General features: G+C 40.1%; 1 protein-coding gene across 4 annotated transcripts in view; it reads left to right on the top strand.

Moving 5' to 3' along the window:
• Positions 1-20,696, top strand: part of tenm2a (teneurin transmembrane protein 2a) — a 262,295-nt gene extending 241,599 nt beyond the window's left edge. For all 4 annotated transcript variants that reach the window (XM_043257656.1, XM_043257658.1, XM_043257659.1 and 1 more), the window contains 17 exons: positions 1,914-2,060; positions 2,939-3,149; positions 3,537-3,656; positions 4,312-4,573; positions 4,955-5,222; positions 7,496-7,639; positions 8,173-8,422; positions 9,111-9,131; positions 9,284-9,513; positions 11,310-11,464; positions 11,688-12,577; positions 13,723-13,898; positions 14,888-15,123; positions 15,231-15,527; positions 15,850-17,467; positions 18,175-18,305; positions 18,414-20,696. In XM_043257656.1, the coding sequence (XP_043113591.1) occupies positions 1,914-2,060; positions 2,939-3,149; positions 3,537-3,656; positions 4,312-4,573; positions 4,955-5,222; positions 7,496-7,639; positions 8,173-8,422; positions 9,111-9,131; positions 9,284-9,513; positions 11,310-11,464; positions 11,688-12,577; positions 13,723-13,898; positions 14,888-15,123; positions 15,231-15,527; positions 15,850-17,467; positions 18,175-18,305; positions 18,414-19,151 (5,894 nt within the window). In that variant the 3' untranslated portion in view covers positions 19,152-20,696. The remainder of the gene's footprint in view (positions 1-1,913; positions 2,061-2,938; positions 3,150-3,536; positions 3,657-4,311; positions 4,574-4,954; positions 5,223-7,495; positions 7,640-8,172; positions 8,423-9,110; positions 9,132-9,283; positions 9,514-11,309; positions 11,465-11,687; positions 12,578-13,722; positions 13,899-14,887; positions 15,124-15,230; positions 15,528-15,849; positions 17,468-18,174; positions 18,306-18,413) is intronic.
• Positions 20,697-21,570: the final 874 nt, after the last annotated feature.

The raw sequence follows: 21,570 nt of genomic DNA, 5'->3' as shown, positions 1-21,570 counted from the left end.
GACTGGTGTGGCTAAAGAAGAATAGTGCTTAGCCTTTTCATTTCTTTGTGTTTGTTCATCTCAGTCTCTGCCTCTCCCAGAGAGAGCTTCCTTAAAACATTCACATCAATCCACGTTCTGCTCAAAACTGTTGTGACAAGATTGTTTTCCGCCTTTTGTCTTTTAGGAAGGCTGTTTATCACCTAACTGCATACATTAAACACCCACACACACGCCACACTTCACTCCAAAAACTTGATATATTTATCAAAGAACTTTTTTCTCTTTCTTGAAAACGTCTTTAAAGGTGACATATCATAAAAATCTGAATTTTATAATCGGGTCCCGGGTGCATCCACCAACACAGAAAACGTGAAAAAGAACAATCCAGTGTATTCTTTTTTGGAAAGCATTTCTCTGCAAGTCGTGAAAAAACGACCCACTCAGTTTTTGCTTTCCCCCGTGATGTAGAAAGGGGATCTTATAATATTACCGCCTCTTAATGTGCAAGTTTCCACCCATGGCGCCGCTATTGTGTTTTCACAAGTGACAGCAGTTCTAATGAAAAGTTCAAACCGAAAGTTCAAGCAAAGCATGCTAACTGTTCTGTCTTTGGTGGCACAGAAGAATTATTTAGAGTCCCAGCCTCAGAGGAGACAAGAGAGCAGGGGATTAATTGATTTATTAACTGTATATTACACTGCAGTCACACAGATCTAATATTAACATGCATTTTTCCCCCGGCTGTTTACCTTCACAGACATAACAGACCTTTTTTGTAAATTGTGTTTTTCTATATGTGTGTTTTGCAGTTTAAGCGCAATAAAATATGGAAGAACTTAGTTTAGTAATCACATGCCAGGTTTTCCCACACTATGTTCTAATTCGAACGTCGTTGGTTCTCACACACACACATGGGCTCGTACTTCAAACTAAAGATGCCTCTTAATCTTATCTGTAGACTCCGGTCTGTTCTAACCACATTCTTACATGAGAGCATCACTCTCTATCCAGACAAATCAAATCAGATACTGTAAATGAACAGTCTGAGAGTGTGCTCGACAAATATCCCCTCCTGAATGGATGAGTTTTGATAAATTCATTTGCTACCAATAGCAGCTATCAGTGGAGTCTACCGAAGATAATTTAATTGCTCTCAGAGTTTGAACTGATTTGAGGTGAGAATAGTAATGCTTTTCATATACTTCATCCCGTCAGATGGGCATTGAGCGCATTGGAACCAGATATGGTTGTGTGTGCGAGCACTGATGCATGTCTGCCAGTAGTGTCACTGCCAAAAGTTTGAAAACCTAGACACATATTAACATAAAGAATAATTCTAATTTGCAGTTTGTGTTCATTTGTGGCAGTCCATTTTGATTGTCTGGATAATGTCTGTTTTTGTTAATATGCTTTATGTGCCGTCTTAGAGACATTTGTATACAATTTAGTGCTGTCAAATGATTAATTGTGATAAATCACATCCAAAATGTATGTGAACTGTGTTTATTTATTATGTACATATAAGTACACACACATACAGTTTATATTTTGCACATTTACATGGATATACATTTATATATTTATATTATTATATTTTATATTATATATAAATATATTTAATATATAAACATATTTCTCTTAATATATAAACATGCATGCATTTTATTTATATATACATAATGAATATACACACTCATATATTATGTAAACCAAATATGTATTTAATATATATATTAAAAAGTTGCCGAAAAAAGCAGCTATACAAAGAAATTGTATGAAAGTGTAGAAATATATAAATTATTTTTAAAAATGACAAAAAGCTTGTTTTCAAACTTTTGGTGACAGTTATTGATTATATCAGTGCTCTACTGACTTGTGTGATGAAATAAGCCTCTCTAAATTCATCTTACTTCTCTTTCTGTCTGTTGCAGATGGCTGTCCAAACCGATGTAATGGAAATGGACAGTGTCTGCTGGGTCAAAACAGCTGGCACTGCGAGTGCAAGACTGGATGGAGAGGCAACGGCTGCAATGTCGCCATGGAGACTTCATGTGCAGACAACAAAGACAATGAAGGAGGTGAGAAATCTTTCGTTGACTCTGTGGGAACTTTGTGGCAAAAATGATTGTGATTGGAACAGCCACATGTGCACAGGAACAGCTGCTGTGTGTAATTTCAGTAATTTCAGGAACAGCTGCTGTGTGTAATTTCTAAGAGTATTTTTATCTTATTCCAAACAAAATTATGTAAAACAAAATAAATAAATAATAATAATGATGACAATTGCAATTTACAGATATTCAAACAGGTAGTCGAAAACTAACCACACACACCATTAAGTGACGAAAAAATGCTGTTTATGTCAGCCAAAGTTTGATAACACCACAGCTTGCTTGCAGTAAATTAAGCTGCATAGTGGAAAGCTTTTTTTTTTAAACACTGAAAAAATTAGACAATGCAGCGTATTTTGTGTTCTGAGTGATTGTTCAGTACACTAACCAGATGTGGCATCTTTTTGCGTGAGTCTATACCTCTCTTCACAATTCTTGAATGTGTACATTTCATAGAAATAAGCTAACCTTTTCTCAGGAAATAACTGGAGCTGGACTGTTGGCTTTCATCTGAAACGACAGATTAAAAAAGCAAGTCAGATGTTCTGTAGTAAGTAATTTAATTCAAAGCCTAAAGGTGAGGGAAAGAAGAAAGAGCTTTTCGAACTCTTTGGTAAATGAATACTGGAACAGAGACAAAATTTGAATCCAACATCTTTGTGTTCAAAACCTACAAGAACACTTTGATGAAACGGCCTCTTGTTCAACAGATGAAGAATGTTCGCTTTTTTTGAACAGAGAACAAGATGAAGAGAGAAATCTTTCGCAGCCTTAGGCAGCTCTGATTGATTGCACGCCATTGTAATATGACATTACTCATCACACCGCTGTTTTCTTTTTTCTAGATGGTCTGACTGACTGTATGGATCCAGACTGCTGTATCCAAAGTCCCTGCCAGAATAGTCCACTTTGTAGAGGGTCCAGGGATCCCTTACAGGTCATCCAGCAAGGCCAGCACCCTGAGCAGAAAGTCCGCTCTTTCTACGACCGTGTTAAGATGCTAGTGGGCCGGGACAGCACACATATAATCCCTGCAGACAATCCATTTAACGCAAGGTAACTTGCTTTACTCCACACAACAACTTGGTAAATGTCACGTCTCTTGCATTGTACGCCAGAAGAAAAATGAAATATCCACTGAAGTGCGTACAATTTATGCTATGTCTGTTGAGAGAAAATTGAGTGCTGGGATAGTTATTGTCAGTTCTGTGTTATTTCGTAACCCCAGAGCTATTTTTGAGGAACTGTATCGATTGTTGTCAGTGGCGCTGCAACATCTTCCTGTCTCTTTCTACTGCATTTCTTGAAATAACTGACAGATGTGTTGGTTAATGGGAAATGTATGGGATTTTTTCTGACAGCAGTTGTTGGATTGAAGGTATCGCTTTGGATTTATTGGTTATCAGACAGCTGATGTTGTCTTGTTTGTTCCGTGTTCTCCAGTCTGGCATCACTGATCAGAGGTCAGGTGGTGACGACAGATGGAACACCGCTGGTGGGTGTTAATGTGTCGTTCGTCAAGTACCCGCAGTATGGCTACACCCTAACACGTCAGGATGGAACGTAAGTTTACCGTAGTACTCATACCAACCAGGGTTGAATGCACAGAATCCACTTGAGAGCAAACCGGATACAGAAATGTAAATTAAATTTGAATGTAACTGGGAAAAGCAGTTTATTATGCAAAGTTTGAATGACCGTATCACGGCTTTGTTTAAATCTTGTAAAAACGGTTTAATGGATGGTGTCTTGTGGCCGTTTAAATTCCAAGTCACACTTGTGAGTTTAAAGGAAGTCGATTCTTCAGTTCTGAGTTTTGGCCAACCCTGGTATCTACACATCCAAGTCGTTCATCCAAGCAACAAACAACCCTTTGCCCTCTGAAACACTTTGATTATTTCTGCCGACAAGCCTTATTTTGTGACTTACTTGTTTACATAAGCTTCTAGTGATTTAGAGAGCTACATGCTAACTGAACAAATCTTTATTAGATTCATTTAGAGCAGAGTAAACTCAGTCTTTCCATTGAAATGACTGCAATCTATCAAAACAATGAATTATCCTTTCCAGAGAAATGGCATTTTTAATGGTAAAAGCATTCAGAATGTAATGGTGCTATCAATAACTGAGAATAACACAAGTGCATATTTGTTTTGGGGTTGTTGTTTTTTTGCACTCTGATTACCCTCCCCCCTCCCCTCTCGCTCTGTGTCATTAGATTTGACCTCATTGCCAATGGTGGAGCCTCTCTCACCCTTCGATTCGAGCGGGCTCCATTTTTGAGTCAAGAGCGCACAGTGTGGCTCCCGTGGAACATTTTCTATGCCATGGACACTTTGATGTTAAAGACAGAGGAGAACACCATCCCGAGCTGTGACCTCAGTGGCTTTGTGAGGCCTGATCCTGTGGTGGTGGCCTCCCCCCTTTCTTCTTTCTTTAGTTCCAGGCCTGGAGAGAGGTCCATCATTCCAGAGACACAGGTATGATGCAATCCTCACTTCCTTGAAACTCTCATTACTGGAATTAACAGCTTAATGCATTTTGCACTGATGGAATCCTTCAGTTAGACCTTAACTTTCAATTTTGCTCAAATCATTGTCCAGAATGCTTTTTTTCACTTTATTCATGTTCCTTCACCACTCTCTCTTTGGTCATTAAATTAGTTGACAGGTTGTTAACCTGACGAAACTCACAGGTCATCTCTCATCAACCATTTTTTACTTTAATTATATTCTTTTTTGCATTTCCCCTTCCTTTCTTTTTTTTTATCTTACCCCCTGACCTTCCTAATCAGGTCCTATTTTTGTTTGAAAATGGACTTTTGCTGCGACTTGAAAATCATTCTTGTATCTCTCCACCAGGTTCTGCATGAACAGCTAGAGATTCCTGGCACCAATTTGAAGCTCTGTCACCTGAGTTCTCGAACCCCAGGTTACCGCTCTTTGCTCAAGATCACCATGACTCAAGCCGTTGTGCCTCTCAGCCTGGTCAAAGTCCATCTGATGGTAGCCGTAGAGGGACACCTCTTCCAGAAGTGGTTCCACGCTTCACCCAACCTCGCCTACACCTTTATCTGGGACAAGACAGATGCATATGGTCAGCGTGTCTATGGCCTCTCTGATGCAGTGGGTAAGCAAACACAATTAACTGGAATGATGGCTTAGTTATTAGCACACATGCTCCAAGAAAAAGTTATTATTCCATTGCAGCTACTGTTCCTACAAAAATATGTTTTGTGTAAGCTTGGATAAGCTACAACAGGTCAAGAGGCTGAGTTGACAATATAAATTTCTATTTTTAAAAAAACATTTGTTCTGATGAACCAGATCTTTTAATCAATGCTGTTTTCTGTTGACAAATGAACCTCATTAAATATTTGTAGCACAACTGCCATCCAGTAATTTAAATTAATATTTGTGCTTTGTTACTTTTCATATGAAATAGTTTTTTTTTTTTCTTTCAAGTTATGTCAATCTTATAACAAAATTTAACTAAACAACTGTGTCTGCTAAGTACGGCGTAACATAATGCTGTGGCCATCTCAGTTCGAGCAGCAAAAAAAACAACAACAAAAAAAAGCAATCATCTTCCTATTTATTACTAGCTATAGCACAGAATAAATGAACTTTAGAAAGTATGCTAAAAGAAGCGCTTACTGAAATATCACATCTAATATAATCTCCAATCAGTGTTTCAAACACACAAAGATGTGAACAGCTTGTAAACAATGTCATGGAACATTTCCCTCAAACAATTCAATAGCTCGATAGTTAGCCATATGTGTTAGCTTATTGTTTATTAAATAAACTTTATATTTAGTTTTCAGATAAAATGAAAATTACTTTTTTGTTTTTGTTGTTTAATTTAAAAAATAAAAAGCATAGTTTGTTTCATCAGTAATGTAAATACAAAGCTTGGTCTTGGTGCAACAGAAACAGGCATGACTTTCACTTCATAGCATTCACAGAAAATATAACAGTAAAATGTAAGTTATGTGCTGGAAAATGCATTAAACACATCTCTCAAGCGCATTAAACAGCACAAACGCTCTGTCAGCACTTGACATGGTACCCTGCCCACATTAAACTCTCCTCTTATGAGCCTCTTTTGAAACGGTTAAGGTAAAGTGCTCTCATGCGTTGAACAGCTTTGGTTGTGTGCTTTCACCATTTTTCAAAATCATCTTATCATACAAACATGCTTTTCACTACTTTAAGTAACGTTAATAACGGATGTTCCCCAAATCACAAAAGGCCAAATCCAACTAATCCATTATAAAAATATAAATAAAAAAAAATGTCACCATCCAGATTGGCTTGTGACACTGTGTGAAATTCACCTGTAATATATGAAATGTCTACGTTTGGTTCTTGATGGGTATTTATTTGCCAGACAGTAGTGACCATTCAGGACACACGGCAGTTAAACAGCCATGGGTAATTGGTCTCTCTGCTGACTGAACACAGTGAGAGTTAACACATCAGACAGGATTTGTGCTCATGCGTGTGAACATAGGACCCAAAGATCATTCAGCCTGACCGTCCCTGTCAGAGAAACACACAGGTTCATAGAGCAGCCGCAGTGAGCCGAGGGAAATGCTGAGAACAGCACTCTGTCTGGTGTGACCTCCTTATAACACCCACTAATCTCTCTTTGTCTTTCCGCTGCTTTCTCAGCCCGTCTACCTTCCAGCTCTCTACATCTTTTTCATTTATATTTTGAGGTACCCACAGTCCCACTCGCGTCTACACAGCTATAAATTCTCACCTGCCTCGTCGGTATATCTCCATATGTATTTATGCTAATGGATTCATGGAGTTGTGCTCCACTTTTCAAGAAACCGAAGGAAAGTTTTTTGTGGAAACACATATCTTGCAATGACCCTGTGGCAGCAGCACAGATCACACGTCCTGTTGGAGAAGTGAAAGCTGAAGTCATGTCCAGCCACGGGGTGTCTGAACAAATCACGTTCACACTTTACCAAGGTGCTTTGTGGTTGTGAAAGCACCCAAGCTGTGGTGATTTGTGAAGGCTTGCCCAGAACCTGATATGTCCTACTTCTGCCCAACAGTCTCCAAAAAGAAATGTTGTGATGATTGTTGCAGGGTCATTTATATCTTACAGTCGCCTCATATGTGTGTCTCTAAGTGCTGAAGTTTTATTGTCTCTCCAAAGGTTCTGGCTTTTAATTTAGCATGTGGTTTTCAAATAAATATTTATATTCTCCCTCACTGTTTCTCAGCTAGACTCCCCATCCAATCTGCTTGCATTGTATGTAAATTAATCATCTCTAATATTGGCCTGTCATGTAGTTAATTAAATGCAGTTTTGATACATTTTGTGTACTCTCTCCCAACCCCTCTCTCTCTCTCTCTCTCTCTCTCTCTGTCTTTGTCCCCAAGTCTCTGTGGGGTATGAATATGAATCATGTCCTAGTCTGGTGCTGTGGGAGAAGAGGACGGCTATGCTTCAAGGCTATGAGCTGGAACCTTCCAATCTGGGCGGCTGGTCTCTGGACAAACACCATATACTCAACCTGCGCAGTGGTATGAGCCTCATGTTCTTGTAGAGGGGCAAAATGCACCAGTTTTTATGTGTATTTATTTACTTGGGGCATTAGTGGCAGCACTTGGTCTCATAATTCAATACAGCATTTACTGGCCAGGAATGTGTAACTCAGTAAAAGGCAGTAAATTTAAATAAAATGCAATAATACATACTCAAAGTATGCAGTTGAACTTAAATGCCTAATCATTACTTAAAAAACAATCATACTCACTTAAAATTCTGATTTTGGCACTGGTTAAACTGAAAAGTAACTTTTCTGGACCCGCTGAGACTGAGATTTGAGGTTAAGAGAGGGCCATCCCTTTCTGACACACAGGAAGTCTGATGCGATGTGATGCCTGGCTGCTTTCAGTGAAAGAGCCTGTCATTTTGATCAATAATTTAATGTAATGCTCTGAAAATGTGGTTGTAATGTTCCGAAATGGCTCAGGTAAACAGCTTTTACTAAAAATGGTCTTTTGAAAATAGCACTTTCGAAATGGTTATTGTTTCTTTATTCATCTGACACCAGGCATCCTTCATAAGGGCAGCGGTGAGAACGTCTTTGTGTCCCAGCAGCCACCCATCATCACAAGCATCATGGGTAATGGGCGTCGACGAAGCATCTCATGCCCGAGCTGTAATGGCCTGGCTGATGGAAATAAGCTGTTGGCACCTGTAGCCCTGGCAGCAGGCATTGATGGCAGCCTCTACGTCGGAGACTTAAATTTCGTACGCAGAGTTTATCCCAACCTCAATACTACACGCATACTGGAGCTCAGGTATTGGGAAAGAAGCAGAGGAGACTTTTGTTAGTAGGCCCAATCACACAGAGGATGATAACTATAGTTATAGTTATAGTTATTATAGTAAGTAGTGCTGTCAAACAATCAGTTAATTGCATCCAAAGTAAAAGTGTGTGTGTACTTAGCATATTTATGTATCTATACATATATACACACAGCATATATTTTGAAAATATGTACATGCATTTGCATGTATATATTTATATTCATAAAATATATATCTAAATATATTTAATGTATAAATATCATATTATCTTAAATATATACAGTGCATGCATATGTACTTATATATACATAATAAATATACACAGTGCACATACATAAGCAAAATTGGAATCAATCAATAACAGTGACAGCACAAGAAAACAATATGATTAGAATCTCAATTTTTTTCCAGCTAATGATAAAATTATTAGCAGGCAATTAGAATTCATCCTGTTTTTAAAGGCTTGAGCATTTAATGTAGCAGGCGACAAAACTGTGGCACACGCTTTTAATAAGCAAAGTGTATTGTGCGCTATTTTTGACGCTAATATAGTTATTGTCCTTGGGGAGAATTTAACTTTTACCTAGATTTTATTATAATTTTTTAAAAATCTGTATATATTTTGTCATGATGTATTGGAATCATAATTGTGATTCTTGTTCTATTCTTCATTTGCAGAAATAAGGATTTTCGACACAGGTGATTCTTTTACTTAAATTTCTTTTCTCTTTAACTTTCTTTTTCTCTTTAAATTAAATTATTCACTGAATATAAATATAGCGATAAATCAGCGCATTGTGCCTAATTGCGTAATTGCAGCACTGACTCAGTAATGGCCTCGTTTTTCGTAGTAACAACCCGACTCATAAGTACTTCCTGGCCGTGGACCCAGTCTCTGGGGCTCTGTTCATCTCTGACACAAATTCTCGGCGAATCTACAAGGTGCGATCGCTCACAGGGGGAAGACTGCTGGCCGACAATGCTGAGGTGGTGGCGGGCACAGGAGAACAGTGCCTGCCCTTTGATGAGAGATGTGGAGACGGCGGCAAAGCTGTAGAAGCCACCCTCATGAGCCCCAAAGGTGAGGTTGAAACACTGAAGAAAACCAAAATAGAACCTAGATCTTATTGCTTATTGTAGGGGTTATCCCTTTCACATCAGATGAAATCACACTAACGTTTTCACATGTGTCTGTCTGAGGTAAAGAAATGTTTCTGCAGGCTGTCTTTACATCTGCTTCCTTTGTAGCAGTGACACCTAACATGGATAAAAAGAGCCTTATCCTCCAGCTGCTTCCACAATCACAGAGAACATTCAACCTTAAGCTATTAATTAATTTCTGAATGTGCTATGGGGAGCGAGAGTCTCCGGCTTCGATTATCTGAGTCTCTTGGTATTCTCCCTCTCCCTGTCTGTCTCTCAAAGATAATGTTACTTAATATGGTGGCTCTTTTAACTCTCATGTTACAGTTCAGAGCTGTAAGCGAGCGTATTTCTGTATTATACGGCGTTGGTGTTTAGGTAGATCTCACAGAAGGAAAAAGCACAATGAGTTCTATTAAATGCTTTTGGTGAATGTTTTAGACGTTCTTAGTGAGATTAGAAGGGAAGAGTTCTGAAGAAAGTTCTGATATAATTGAAATACTGTATGACACATCTTTACTACCGTATTGTGATTTACATACAAGTATTAAATGCATTAAGCATTTAATTACTGATTGGATGGAGGCAGATCTGAATGAGATTGTGCAGCTGATTGTGGGCAGACAAAATGATTGGAGAAGTCTTAAGATGCAATTTCAACAATGTCTTGCGCTCTACATACTCTAATCAGATGCCAGAGATCTCCATATGAACTTCCATATTTTTCATCTATATTCATTTTATAGCTGTACACACTATTACTCTCCCGAATTGTGAAAGAGCTACAACTCAGCAAATAACATTTCCTCTGGAGATTCTCTTTAGCTTGTGTTATATATGAACAAATGGTTTTTTTTTTAATTACCTTATACAAGTTCATGATATATTGCGTTAATGACCAACTGAACAGTAAATATACATTAAAATAAAATATCCAACCATATTCAGTCTGCTTTTATGGATTCTGCGTGCACACCATAGGTCACAAATTCAATGTTCAACATTCAAACTGAATTTAGTTCAAACTGGAATTGAAGCACAGCATATACAACCAAAACAAATATAGCAACGAGAAAGGAAAAGATAAAGGTACAATGATAAGTTGGAGCAGGTTTTAAAAGTGAAATCCAGGTTTGGTGTAAGGAAAAAATAGCCAGTCTGACACCAAACTGTCAAGGATGTCACATTGTCACATTTTCTGTATGTGACGTTGAATTTGAGCTTCTGGAGAGAGAGTAGAGAGGTGACAGACTACACAGGCCTCATTACTGATTCCCAAATGACTTCACAGTGAAAAGGCTCAGTCAAGTGCACTCAGTCTCTCCCCTCATGCTATTTGTCTCCCCGTCTTTTTGTTCAAACCCCTCTGCATCATACACCTACACAGGTCCATTCTATGAGCATCTTCTTGTCAGTGCTTCCAGATATTCTCGTCTGCTCTGCCTTCAGTGTCTGATAAGGGGAATTGATGGCTTGACACAGGAGTGACGCTTGATGGACGTGTATTATTTGCTAGCTTATATAGGACAGGGGCTTGGGAGGGAAAGACGAATTGAGCAGAGCCTGAAGATAAACTTAGAACAGGTTGAAACCAGTTCAAAGATTCACTTGCTCTGATCATTAAGAACAGCAGACGATAAAAAATAAACGAGTCTGACAGGGCCAAGGGTTTGTGGGTCTGCGTCACCCCTGAACTTCCTGCTTGACTCTTTACCTGTTTATTTCTCTTTCCAGGTATTGCTGTAGATAAAAACGGGCTTATGTACTTCGTGGATGCCACCATGATTAGGAAGGTGGATCAAAATGGCATCATCTCTACTCTCCTGGGTGCCAATGACCTCACTGCTGTGCGCCCACTGAGCTGCGATTCCAGCATGGATGTCAGTCAGGTCAGCCAGCCTACAGCCCACGTTATAAATTATTCACAGGCAGAAAAAGAACTCGGAAGGTTCATTTGATCGTAAAATCTGCTTCTTTAAATCCTGAGTCTTCAAAACAAATCTAAAAGTGCAGATATGCAAGTATTAATCATGTGTAGCAGGCTTGAAAAAACTTGATCAGAAGCCCAGAAGATGATACATGGCTAATCTGAAATCTTAATTTTTTATCCAGGTACGCTTGGAGTGGCCCACTGACTTGGCAGTGAACCCTATGGATAACTCTCTGTATGTGCTGGAGAACAACGTTATCCTGCGCATCACTGAAAACCACCAAGTCAGTATCATCGCGGGACGTCCCATGCACTGCCAGGTGCCTGGCATTGACTATTCTCTCAGCAAACTAGCCATCCACTCCGCCTTGGAGAGCGCCACGGCTATCGCTATCTCCCACACGGGTGTGCTCTACATCGCTGAGACGGACGAGAAGAAGATCAATCGTGTGCGACAAGTTAGCACCAATGGAGAGATGTCGCTGCTGGCTGGCGCCACATCAGAGTGCGACTGCAAGAACGACGTCAACTGTAACTGCTTTGCAGGAGACGACGGATACGCTACGGACGCCAACCTCAACTCCCCCATGTCTCTGGCTGTCTCACCGGATGGCACGCTGTACATTGCAGATCTCAATAACATTCGGATCCGGGCTGTGCGCACTAACCGACCAGGACCTTCAGCGCTGGGCCGATACGAGGTGGCGTCCCCTCAGGAACAAGAGCTGTATGTATTCAACGAGGAGGGTCTCCACCTGCAGACCATCAGTCTTGTGACGGGTCTGCCTCTCTACAACTTCAGCTACGGCCCTGATGGAGAGATGGCCACTGCCGTGGATAACTGCAATAATACAGTTAAAGTGCGGAGGGATGGGGCAGGGCAGGGTGGTGCGGGGCTGCTCAGGCTCATTCTGCAGCCTGAGAATCAGGTGGTTACGCTGGGACTGGATCCTGCAGGAAGCCTACGCTCCATCTCTGCACTCAACCAGGAGATCGTTCTGCTGGGATACAATGGAAACACTGGTTTGTTGGCCACCAAGGCTGATGAGACTGGCTGGACAACCTTTTATGAGTAAGTTGCCATGTGTCTGTGATTTATGTTGCATGCACATTTAAATATTTGTATATGCATGAAGGACTCAACAGAAGTCTTATGTGGCATTGTCTTCAAGTTCCTATGAGCCCAAGGACATAAACAAATTAATGATACACATTCACTTGTAAGCAAATCAGTAAATCAAAACTCAATCTTTTTTTACAGAGACAGGTGTCTAAAACGCTGTAGATCTGTATCATATCCTACACTTACGGTCATTGCACATGGAGTCTGAAATTTGTGTAATAAAAATAAATATGACCTTATGTTGTGTCAATCACATCTACACACTGCCCCTGCAAGTCATCTATCATAAAAAAAAAATAATGATTGATTTTCTGCGTTAACATATGTAGAATCATTTTGATATGAAAGGATGCCGAATATGCAAAAAAAAAAATCATACAGAAATTTCTTTATTTTTTCTTTATTTTTTTTTTATTTTTTTACATATGTTAAATTAGGGAACTGTTTTTACGTTTTAAAAATATTTATAAATATTACTTTGATTTATTACTGTATTTTTGTCAAATAAATGTAGCCTTCTTGAGCTTAAAATACTTTTTCAAAAACCCCAGACTTCTGAACGGTAGTGTGTCATGGAACACTTTGGTTGAAAGCTAGAGATAACCAGGAATTTATTTGACTTTGAAAAGAGTGCTGGAAAAATCGCTCTCTTTCTGCAGAGTTGAGTTGCAACCCAGCAACACACCTGCCTGTAATTTCCAAGGGAATCTGAGGATCTTGATTAACTTTTTCAGGTGTGTTTGATTAGAGTTGGAACACTCTGCAGGAAAGTAAATCTCCAGGAACAGGACAGCGCAAGCTTGCTCCTGAGAATGCAGAATTCCCCACACTCCACTGCTCTGGCACACACATCAGCCAGACTGTGACAGATCTGTGGCAGGATCCAGATCTCCTCCCTAATGTAATGATGCACACAGAGAGAGAAAGAGAGAAACAGATAGCACTGAACCTCTACGGGGAGATTGTCTAGAGGACAGGTTTTTTTTTTTTTTTTTTTGAGATGGTCAAAGATATAGTTATAGTTATGACTGTCTCCAGTGCTTCACAAATATGAATTCGAAAATGGCTTTTGCTAACATTTAGCATATTTTCAGGTATGACAGTGAAGGACGACTCACCAATGTGACGTACCCCACGGGGATGGTTACAAGTCTGCATAGGGAGATCGAAAAATCCATCAACATTGACATAGAGAGCTCCAACAGAGATGATGACATCACTGTTATCACTAATCTTTCGTCGGTAGAAGCGTCTTATACTGTTGTGCAAGGTATGTCTCCTCACTAGTCATTTGAATTTGTGTTTTGGGTTTCAGAAATCATTTTGCTCAGCTTGGTTGGTTTCGTATTTGGTTTCATTTTGAACTTAATTGTTTTATATATCATTGCATACAAACTTATTCAGAAAGATACAGATACCCACGACATCCATGTGGGAGGCTGGAAGCCAAAGTACTGTATGATTCAGTGCAGAAAACAGCATTTGTTTTCTCTCTCATGGCTAGCTCTCCAGTTGTGTTTTGCCGTGATGCATATGATTCGAGACAAATTCATTACCTTATCCCAAGCAAATATTCACTGTCTTCCATCTGCCCTCAACCACAAACCCCACTCTCCCAAAGCTTATTTCATCTGTTAAGATGAAAGGACAGAAAAACAGAGCGAGAGAGCAACAATGTTTTACTTCCTTCCCTTGGCAGACTAAACCAAAAACTCAAACTTCAATACAACCAAACATAACACAGGACGAGGGAGGAACCTTCTGATTGAATTACAGAAGATTTAGTCCAAGGAGAATGGTCCTCAGATCATGCTTTTGAATCTAACCTTGACGCGCTCATGGGACAAATAATAAATTGACTAAACGCCTCTAAAAGGGTCCGTATAAATTATAAACTATATTATCTCCAATTATGAACGTACCTTGTGCTCATAAATTAGTTTCATGGTGTGTAATTTATTTATAGTGGATGTTCTGAAGCATAATAAATGTTTGTGGCACTCTGAAACAAAGAGATTTGAGTCTTCACATCATTTGTTATAAACAAAGCACTGCTCTTGTTATCTTTTATGATCTTAAGACAGACAGCCAGACTGTTCTTGAGCTGATGAATGCCCCGCAGCCCTTTCATGAGTTCAGAATAAATCGAGCCTTTTTTGTAGTTGTCGTTTTGTACTCTCTTGTCCTGTTGAAAATTTATGAAATATTTTTTGTTCTTAATATCATGGAAATCTGATGCCACTCTATTGCCCCCTGCAGATCAAGTACGGAACAGCTACCAATTGTGTAACAATGGCACTTTGAGAGTAATGTATGCCAATGGGATGGGCATCAGCTACCACACTGAGCCACATATCCTGGCAGGATCAGTGAGTCCCACCATCGGCCGCAGGAACATCACCCTTCCCACGGATAATGGTCTGAACTCTATCGAGTGGAGGCTGCGCAAAGAACTGTCCAAGGGCAAGGTCACTGTGTTTGGCAGGAAGCTTCGGGTGGGCACTCTTTCTAAGATTTTAATACGTTATTTTTGTGCACAATGCAAGCAAAGAATCCTGCTTGGTCATAAGATTTTCATACCTGATATTTATGCAATTTGCAGGCACATGGGCGCAACCTCTTGTCAATAGATTTTGACAGGAACACACGCACTGAGAAGATCTATGACGACCACAGGAAGTTCACGCTGAGGATCACGTATGATGCCCAGGGCAGGCCAGCAATATGGCAGCCGAGCAGCAGCCTTGCAGTGGTGAATGTGTCATACTCCAGCACAGGCCAGCTAGTGGGGTTGCACCGAGGGAGTATGAGTGAGAGAACAGAATTTGACCCACAAGGCAGAATCCTCTCACGCTCTTTTGTGGATGGAAAGGTCTGGAGCTACAGTTACCTGGACAAGGTGAGATCAAGTTTTTACACATATTCAAAATGTAAGTAAAATCAAATATTTTGTCAGATAATATATGATGATTTTTTTTATTTTTTTTTTACATTTCTCTGACACCAAAGGACACATTGATATGTCAGCTACCCATATTCTCTAATCTACACCCAAAAAACACAGTATATTACAAAATTTTAATGTAAACTGGATTATAAATACATTTTTCCAGCATTTAGTTCAGATACTCTGATACATCATTTAATTTTGAATTATGACAGCTTGTTAAAGATGTTGTTGCTAATTAATATCAATGTGATGAAAATATTTCTCTCCACAGTCCATGGTGCTGCTCCTGCAGAGTCAGAGACAGTACATCTTTGAGTTCGATGCATCTAACCGCATCACTGCTGTCACCATGCCCAGCGTCGCCCGTCACACCATGTTCACTCACGTCTCCATCGGCTACATCCGCAACACCTACAACCCGCCGGAGAGCAATGCGTCCATCATCTACGACTTCAGCGAGGACGGTCGCCCCCAGGCCACCTACTTCCTAGGCACCGGCCGTCGCGTGCTCTACAAATATGGCAAGCTGGCCAAGCTCTCCGAGATCTTGTATGACAGTACCGCCATCACCTTCGGCTACGACGAGACAGCCGGCGTGCTAAAAATGGTCAACTTGCAAAGCGGTGGCTTTTCGTGCACGATTCGCTATCGTAAAATGGGTCCCCTAATCGACAAGCAGATCTACCGCTTCTCGGAAGAAGGTATGGTGAATGCGCGCTTTGACTACACCTACCACGACAATAGTTTCAGGATCGCAAGCATGAAGCCAGTCATTAGCGAGACGCCGCTTCCTGTAGATCTATACCGCTACGACGAGATCTCCGGAAAAGTGGAGCACTTCGGAAAGTTTGGCGTCATCTACTACGACATCAATCAGATAATCACCACTGCCGTCATGACCCTCAGCAAGCATTTCGATGCTCACGGCAGAATCAAAGAGGTTCAGTATGAGATCTTCCGCTCTCTCATGTACTGGATGACGGTGCAGTACGACAACATGGGAAGAGTAATCAAGCGAGAGCTAAAAATCGGCCCGTATGCCAACACCACGCAGTACCGCTACGAGTACGATAACGACGGACAACTTAGTGGCGTGAAGGTGAACGATTGGTCTACTTGGCGCTACAGCTACGACTTAAATGGCAACCTACACCTGCTCAACCCTGGAAACAGCGCCAGGCTCATGCCTCTTCGCTATGACCTACGAGACCGCATCACGCGGCTGGGTGACGTCCAGTACCGTCTGGATGAGGACGGCTACCTCAGCCAGAGAGGCGGAGATGTGTTTGACTACAACTCTAAAGGCCAGCTGGTGCGTGCCTATAGCCGTGCAGCTGGAGGATGGAGCGTCCAATACCGTTACGATGGACTCGGGCGCAGGGTGTCGACTAAGAACAGCCTGGGTCAACACCTCCAGTTCTTTTATGCTGACCTGAACAACCCGACTCGGGTCACGCATGTGTTCAACCACTCCAGCTCAGAAATCAGCTCTTTGTACTATGACCTGCAGGGCCATCTGTTTGCAATGGAGGTGAGCAGTGGGGAGGAGTATTACATTGCCTCGGACAACACTGGTACGCCACTGGCTGTCTTCAGCAGCAACGGGCAAATGATCAAACAGGTGCAATACACCGCATATGGGGAGGTGTACCATGACTCCAACCCTGAGTTCCAGCTCGTCATTGGCTTCCACGGTGGGCTTTATGACTCGCTAACCAAGCTGGTGCATTTCACACAGAGAGACTATGATGTTTTAGCAGCCAGATGGACATCGCCTGATTACACCATGTGGCAAAAGATTGGAAAAGATCTGGCACCCTTTAACCTGTACATGTTCAAGAATAACAACCCTCTCAGTGACATGCTGGATGTCAAGAATTATGTCACAGGTGAGAACTTATAATTGGGTATCGCTGCAGTTTAGCCAATTAGTTCAATTTTACGTGTTAATTAAATGCTGGTATTGGTTTCTAAAATAATGTGATTTAAATATTTTTATTTTTGCAAATGTGCAGTCATATGGAAATCAACTATATATTCAGAGACTGTATAAGACAGGGATGGCCCACTCTTAAATATATGAATAGGAGAAATATGATGAATGTGATATATATACCCACTACCATTCAGCAGAATGGGGTCAGTAAGATTTTTTACTTTTTAAGAAAGTGTTATTTTTATTCATCAAATATACATAAAATTGATCAAAAGAGACATTAAGGGCATTTATGAAGTTAGATTAAAGATTTCTATTATCAAATATCAAATATATGATTTTATTGTTTAACATATATATTATATAATATATCACAACTATCATGTAATATTTCACAATATTATTGTTTAGCTTATTTGTTTAGCTTTAAAGAGCATAAGAGAATTTAAACTTGTTTTTATTTATTATTATTATTTTTTACAGCTAAATGTTTTTCTCTGCCACACGTCTTAATTTGATCTATTTTCCCATCAAATATTTATAATTTTTAGATTTTTTAAAATTATTATTTAATTTAGATGGCCCTATAATCAAATTAATTGTATTGTAAACCCCAGAAGCTTAAGCTTAAACTCCTTTTCTATGTACTTTTCACTGCAGATGTGAAGAGTTGGCTGGTAATGTTCGGCTTCCAGCTCAGCAACATTATCCCAGGCTTCCCCAGACACACACACTATTTCGTGGATCCGCCTTATGAGCTCCTCGCCAGCCAAGAAAGTGAAAACGGGCAGGTGAGTCACCAAACTAATACCATAGTAAATCCCCTGCGGAATAACTTTTACAATTTGGAATAGGTGACTAGCTTGCATTTACCAAGAGCTTTCATTGTCTTCTTGCAGCTGATAACCGGAGTTCAGCAGGAAGCCGAACGGCACAACCAAGCTTTCATGGCTCTGGAGGGACGGCTTCTTGACAAAGAGCGCAAGACCAAACACGAGAAACAAGGCCACTGGTTTGGCACAAGTACCCCCATCATCGGAAGAGGGGTGATGCTGGCAGTGAAAGAAGGTCGTGTGGTCACAGGGGTCTCCAGCATGGCCAGCGACGACAGCAGGAAGGTGGCTCTGGTGCTCAATAGCGCCATCTACTTAGACGGGACGCACTACACGCAGGATGGCCGTGACTGTCATTTCTTCGTGAAGATCGGCTCAGCTGACAGTGACCTACTAGCTTTGGGACTCACCAATGGACGCAAGGCGCTGGAAAGCGGGATCAACGTGACGGTCAGCGGGCGCTCGCGAAGAGGGGTCACCGTCGAGTTCCGGGTTCCGGCGCTTTCTCTGAGCGTGCGCTACGGGTTGGCGTCGGACGTCCTGGATGAGGAAAGAGCCCGGCTATTGGAGTTGGCACGGCAACGGGCGCTTTCGGGAGCCTGGCTGCGAGAGCAGCAGAGGGCCCGGGATAATAAGGAAGGAAGCCGCTTGTGGACTGAAGGAGAGAGACAGCAGCTCCTTTCAACAGGGAAAGTGCAGGGCTACGACGGGTACTACATTTTACCTGTGGAACAGTATCCGGAATTAGCGGACAGCTGCTTCAACATCCAGTTCCTGAGACAGAATGAGATGGGGAAGAGGTAACAGTCCAAAGGGTTTGTTATCCCGTTTCTTTATATTAGGCTTTGTCTCCGCTTATACCTTTACCGTTTTCAGTTCTTTTCTCGATCTTTTTTCTCTCTCTCGCTCTGTCTTTCTCTTTTTTCTTCGCTTTTTTTCCGTTATCTCCTGAACCCACGGAGAATAATCGAACTAATGGGGAAACTCACTGAACGCTGCAGGGACTTTTAAAAGAAGAACATTCAAAAACTTTGTTAATACTGCCTCTGGCAAAAAAGAACAATTTGAAAGACCTCGTCTTTGTTTTTCAACAATGGACGTCAAAAAGCACTGATAAACTGAAAAACGAAACAGAGCTACTGTTGCTGAAATACGAAAAATCCCCTTTTTAAAAAAGAATAGATATTTTTACCCATATTTTTTGGGTTACCGAGAGGATGTTGGTGCCAGATGGTACGCTTGTGATCGTGTGATCTGGATCGGAGAGGTGCTGCGAGTCTCACGCGCCGCTGGAGAGGCCCAGTCTCGACGTCAGAACTGAGGAGTAACATCCGTCATGAGAAATGTCAGTCTCAGGCCTCACATTCTTCACAGCAAAACTGTCAATTGCCACAGCAGCAAGTCCCATCATCTACAGACTGTTTCTTCAAGACAAATCCAGCGGAGTAAAAGTGATGAGAACATCCGAGTCTGGCGTAGTTCGTTTCATCACTGATAGAAAAGTACAGTACTTGCATTGTATCTGATAACAGTGAAGTTCTGAGTGTGCTTTAGATGCGATAGTTTTGTACGTACCAGTCGCATTAGAGTAACGAGACCTTCACCAGGGCACTTCTGTATAGAGATATCAGAAAAAAAGAAAAAAAAAACTCCCAGACTCCAGATTGAAAGGTTACTAGTGTCAGAAACTATTTATTTTTAATTAGTTTGTTTTCATTTTTAGCATTCATAGTACTCTATGACAATCATAAAGGAGTCACCGCTTTTAGCTACAAAGAGAAAACATTGATGGTCGAGTTTATTTTACTTTGTACGATATGTAATCATTTTTCATTTTTGTATTGATTTTGATTTTAATTTTTTTTTTCGCTTCGAAGCAAATTCTAGTCATACACAGAAATAATTTATGTAAAGTGTTTTAAAATGGTTTATACTTTAAATAAAGTTTAAAACTGTGAAACTTGTTTTTCAAAATATATCTGTATGTACAGTGTATAGATTTACCTTTATGCAGCACAGTAGAATATTGTTCATAATATCAACTTTTATATTTCTAACAGAAGGTGGCTTGTTATGTGAAAATAAACAGCTGGTATTAAAACACTAGAATTTTGTGACACTCAGATATCACAGATGAATAATATTGATACCCCGTTTGATGTTCTGTTTGTTTAGTTTTGTTTTTATGCAGAAAAAGTTGCTGTACTAGAACCCAAACCATAGAAATGGATTCTTTCCACTGTGAAGAGACTCATTATGGATGTCATGATGTACCAAATCAGTATTGAGGGGATGATTCTTACTCAAGTGAGACTCTTCTGAGACCTTACCAATAAATAGTTTAATTCATGTGAGTTCGGCTAGTCTCATGTTTTTGTAAATGTCTTCTCGTATGTATTGCTGCTGTGTTATGTCACTTCTCCACATCTCGCTGTGCTGTTCCCTTACAAAAACTGACCGCGTTAAACAATAGTTTCTGAATAATTACCAGAATTTACTGTAGTATAACAGTAAATACTGGTAACTGTATTTTATGGTAACCTAAAAAAAAATTGTACCATGGTAATGCAGTAATACTACGACTTTTGGGAATATGCACAATGGTAATACTATGTTATTTTATATTGAACATATCCAGTTGTAATATATAGAAGCACCACAGAGTTAAAAAGTAATTGGGATTTTTTTCTGATTTTATATCTCACAATTCAGTTTCGCATTTCTGACTTTTCTCTGAATTACGAGCCTAGATTGTGAGATAGAACAACTTTCTTTATTGAAGTTTTGAGTTTACGTCCGCATTTCTTTTATATGCCTCGAATCTGACATTTTTATAAAAAAAAATAAGGTAATAGCAACGTTTCATCTCACGATTCAGTCTTTTTTATTGAGTTTATTGTTATTCTAACGTTACATCTTGCACCTGAGTTTGCCTCAATTCTGTATCATTATCTTAGAGATGAAGGAAAAAAATCTAAATCGACAGATAAAAAGTCTGTCTTCTCTACCTTACTTGCACCTGTACAGTGTGTGACTTTATTCCATCTGACTTTATCATGGTTTATAACCGTAACAATAATCTGTTCTGTTAAAATATGTATATTGTGGTAAACTGCTTTGTTAAATTAAAAATCCCAGGTGGTGATTATAAGTTCTAGTTATCAATAATAATATTAAAAACAAAAGTTCTTAGCACACTTTCTATTATTCACCGCAATAATAA

Source organism: Puntigrus tetrazona, chromosome 14 (genome assembly GCF_018831695.1).
Source record: "Puntigrus tetrazona isolate hp1 chromosome 14, ASM1883169v1, whole genome shotgun sequence".
In the NCBI taxonomy this organism is placed as follows: Eukaryota; Metazoa; Chordata; class Actinopteri; order Cypriniformes; family Cyprinidae; genus Puntigrus; species Puntigrus tetrazona.
The sequence above is the reverse complement of the archived record's forward strand: the minus strand, read 5'-3'. Positions and strand labels throughout refer to the sequence as shown.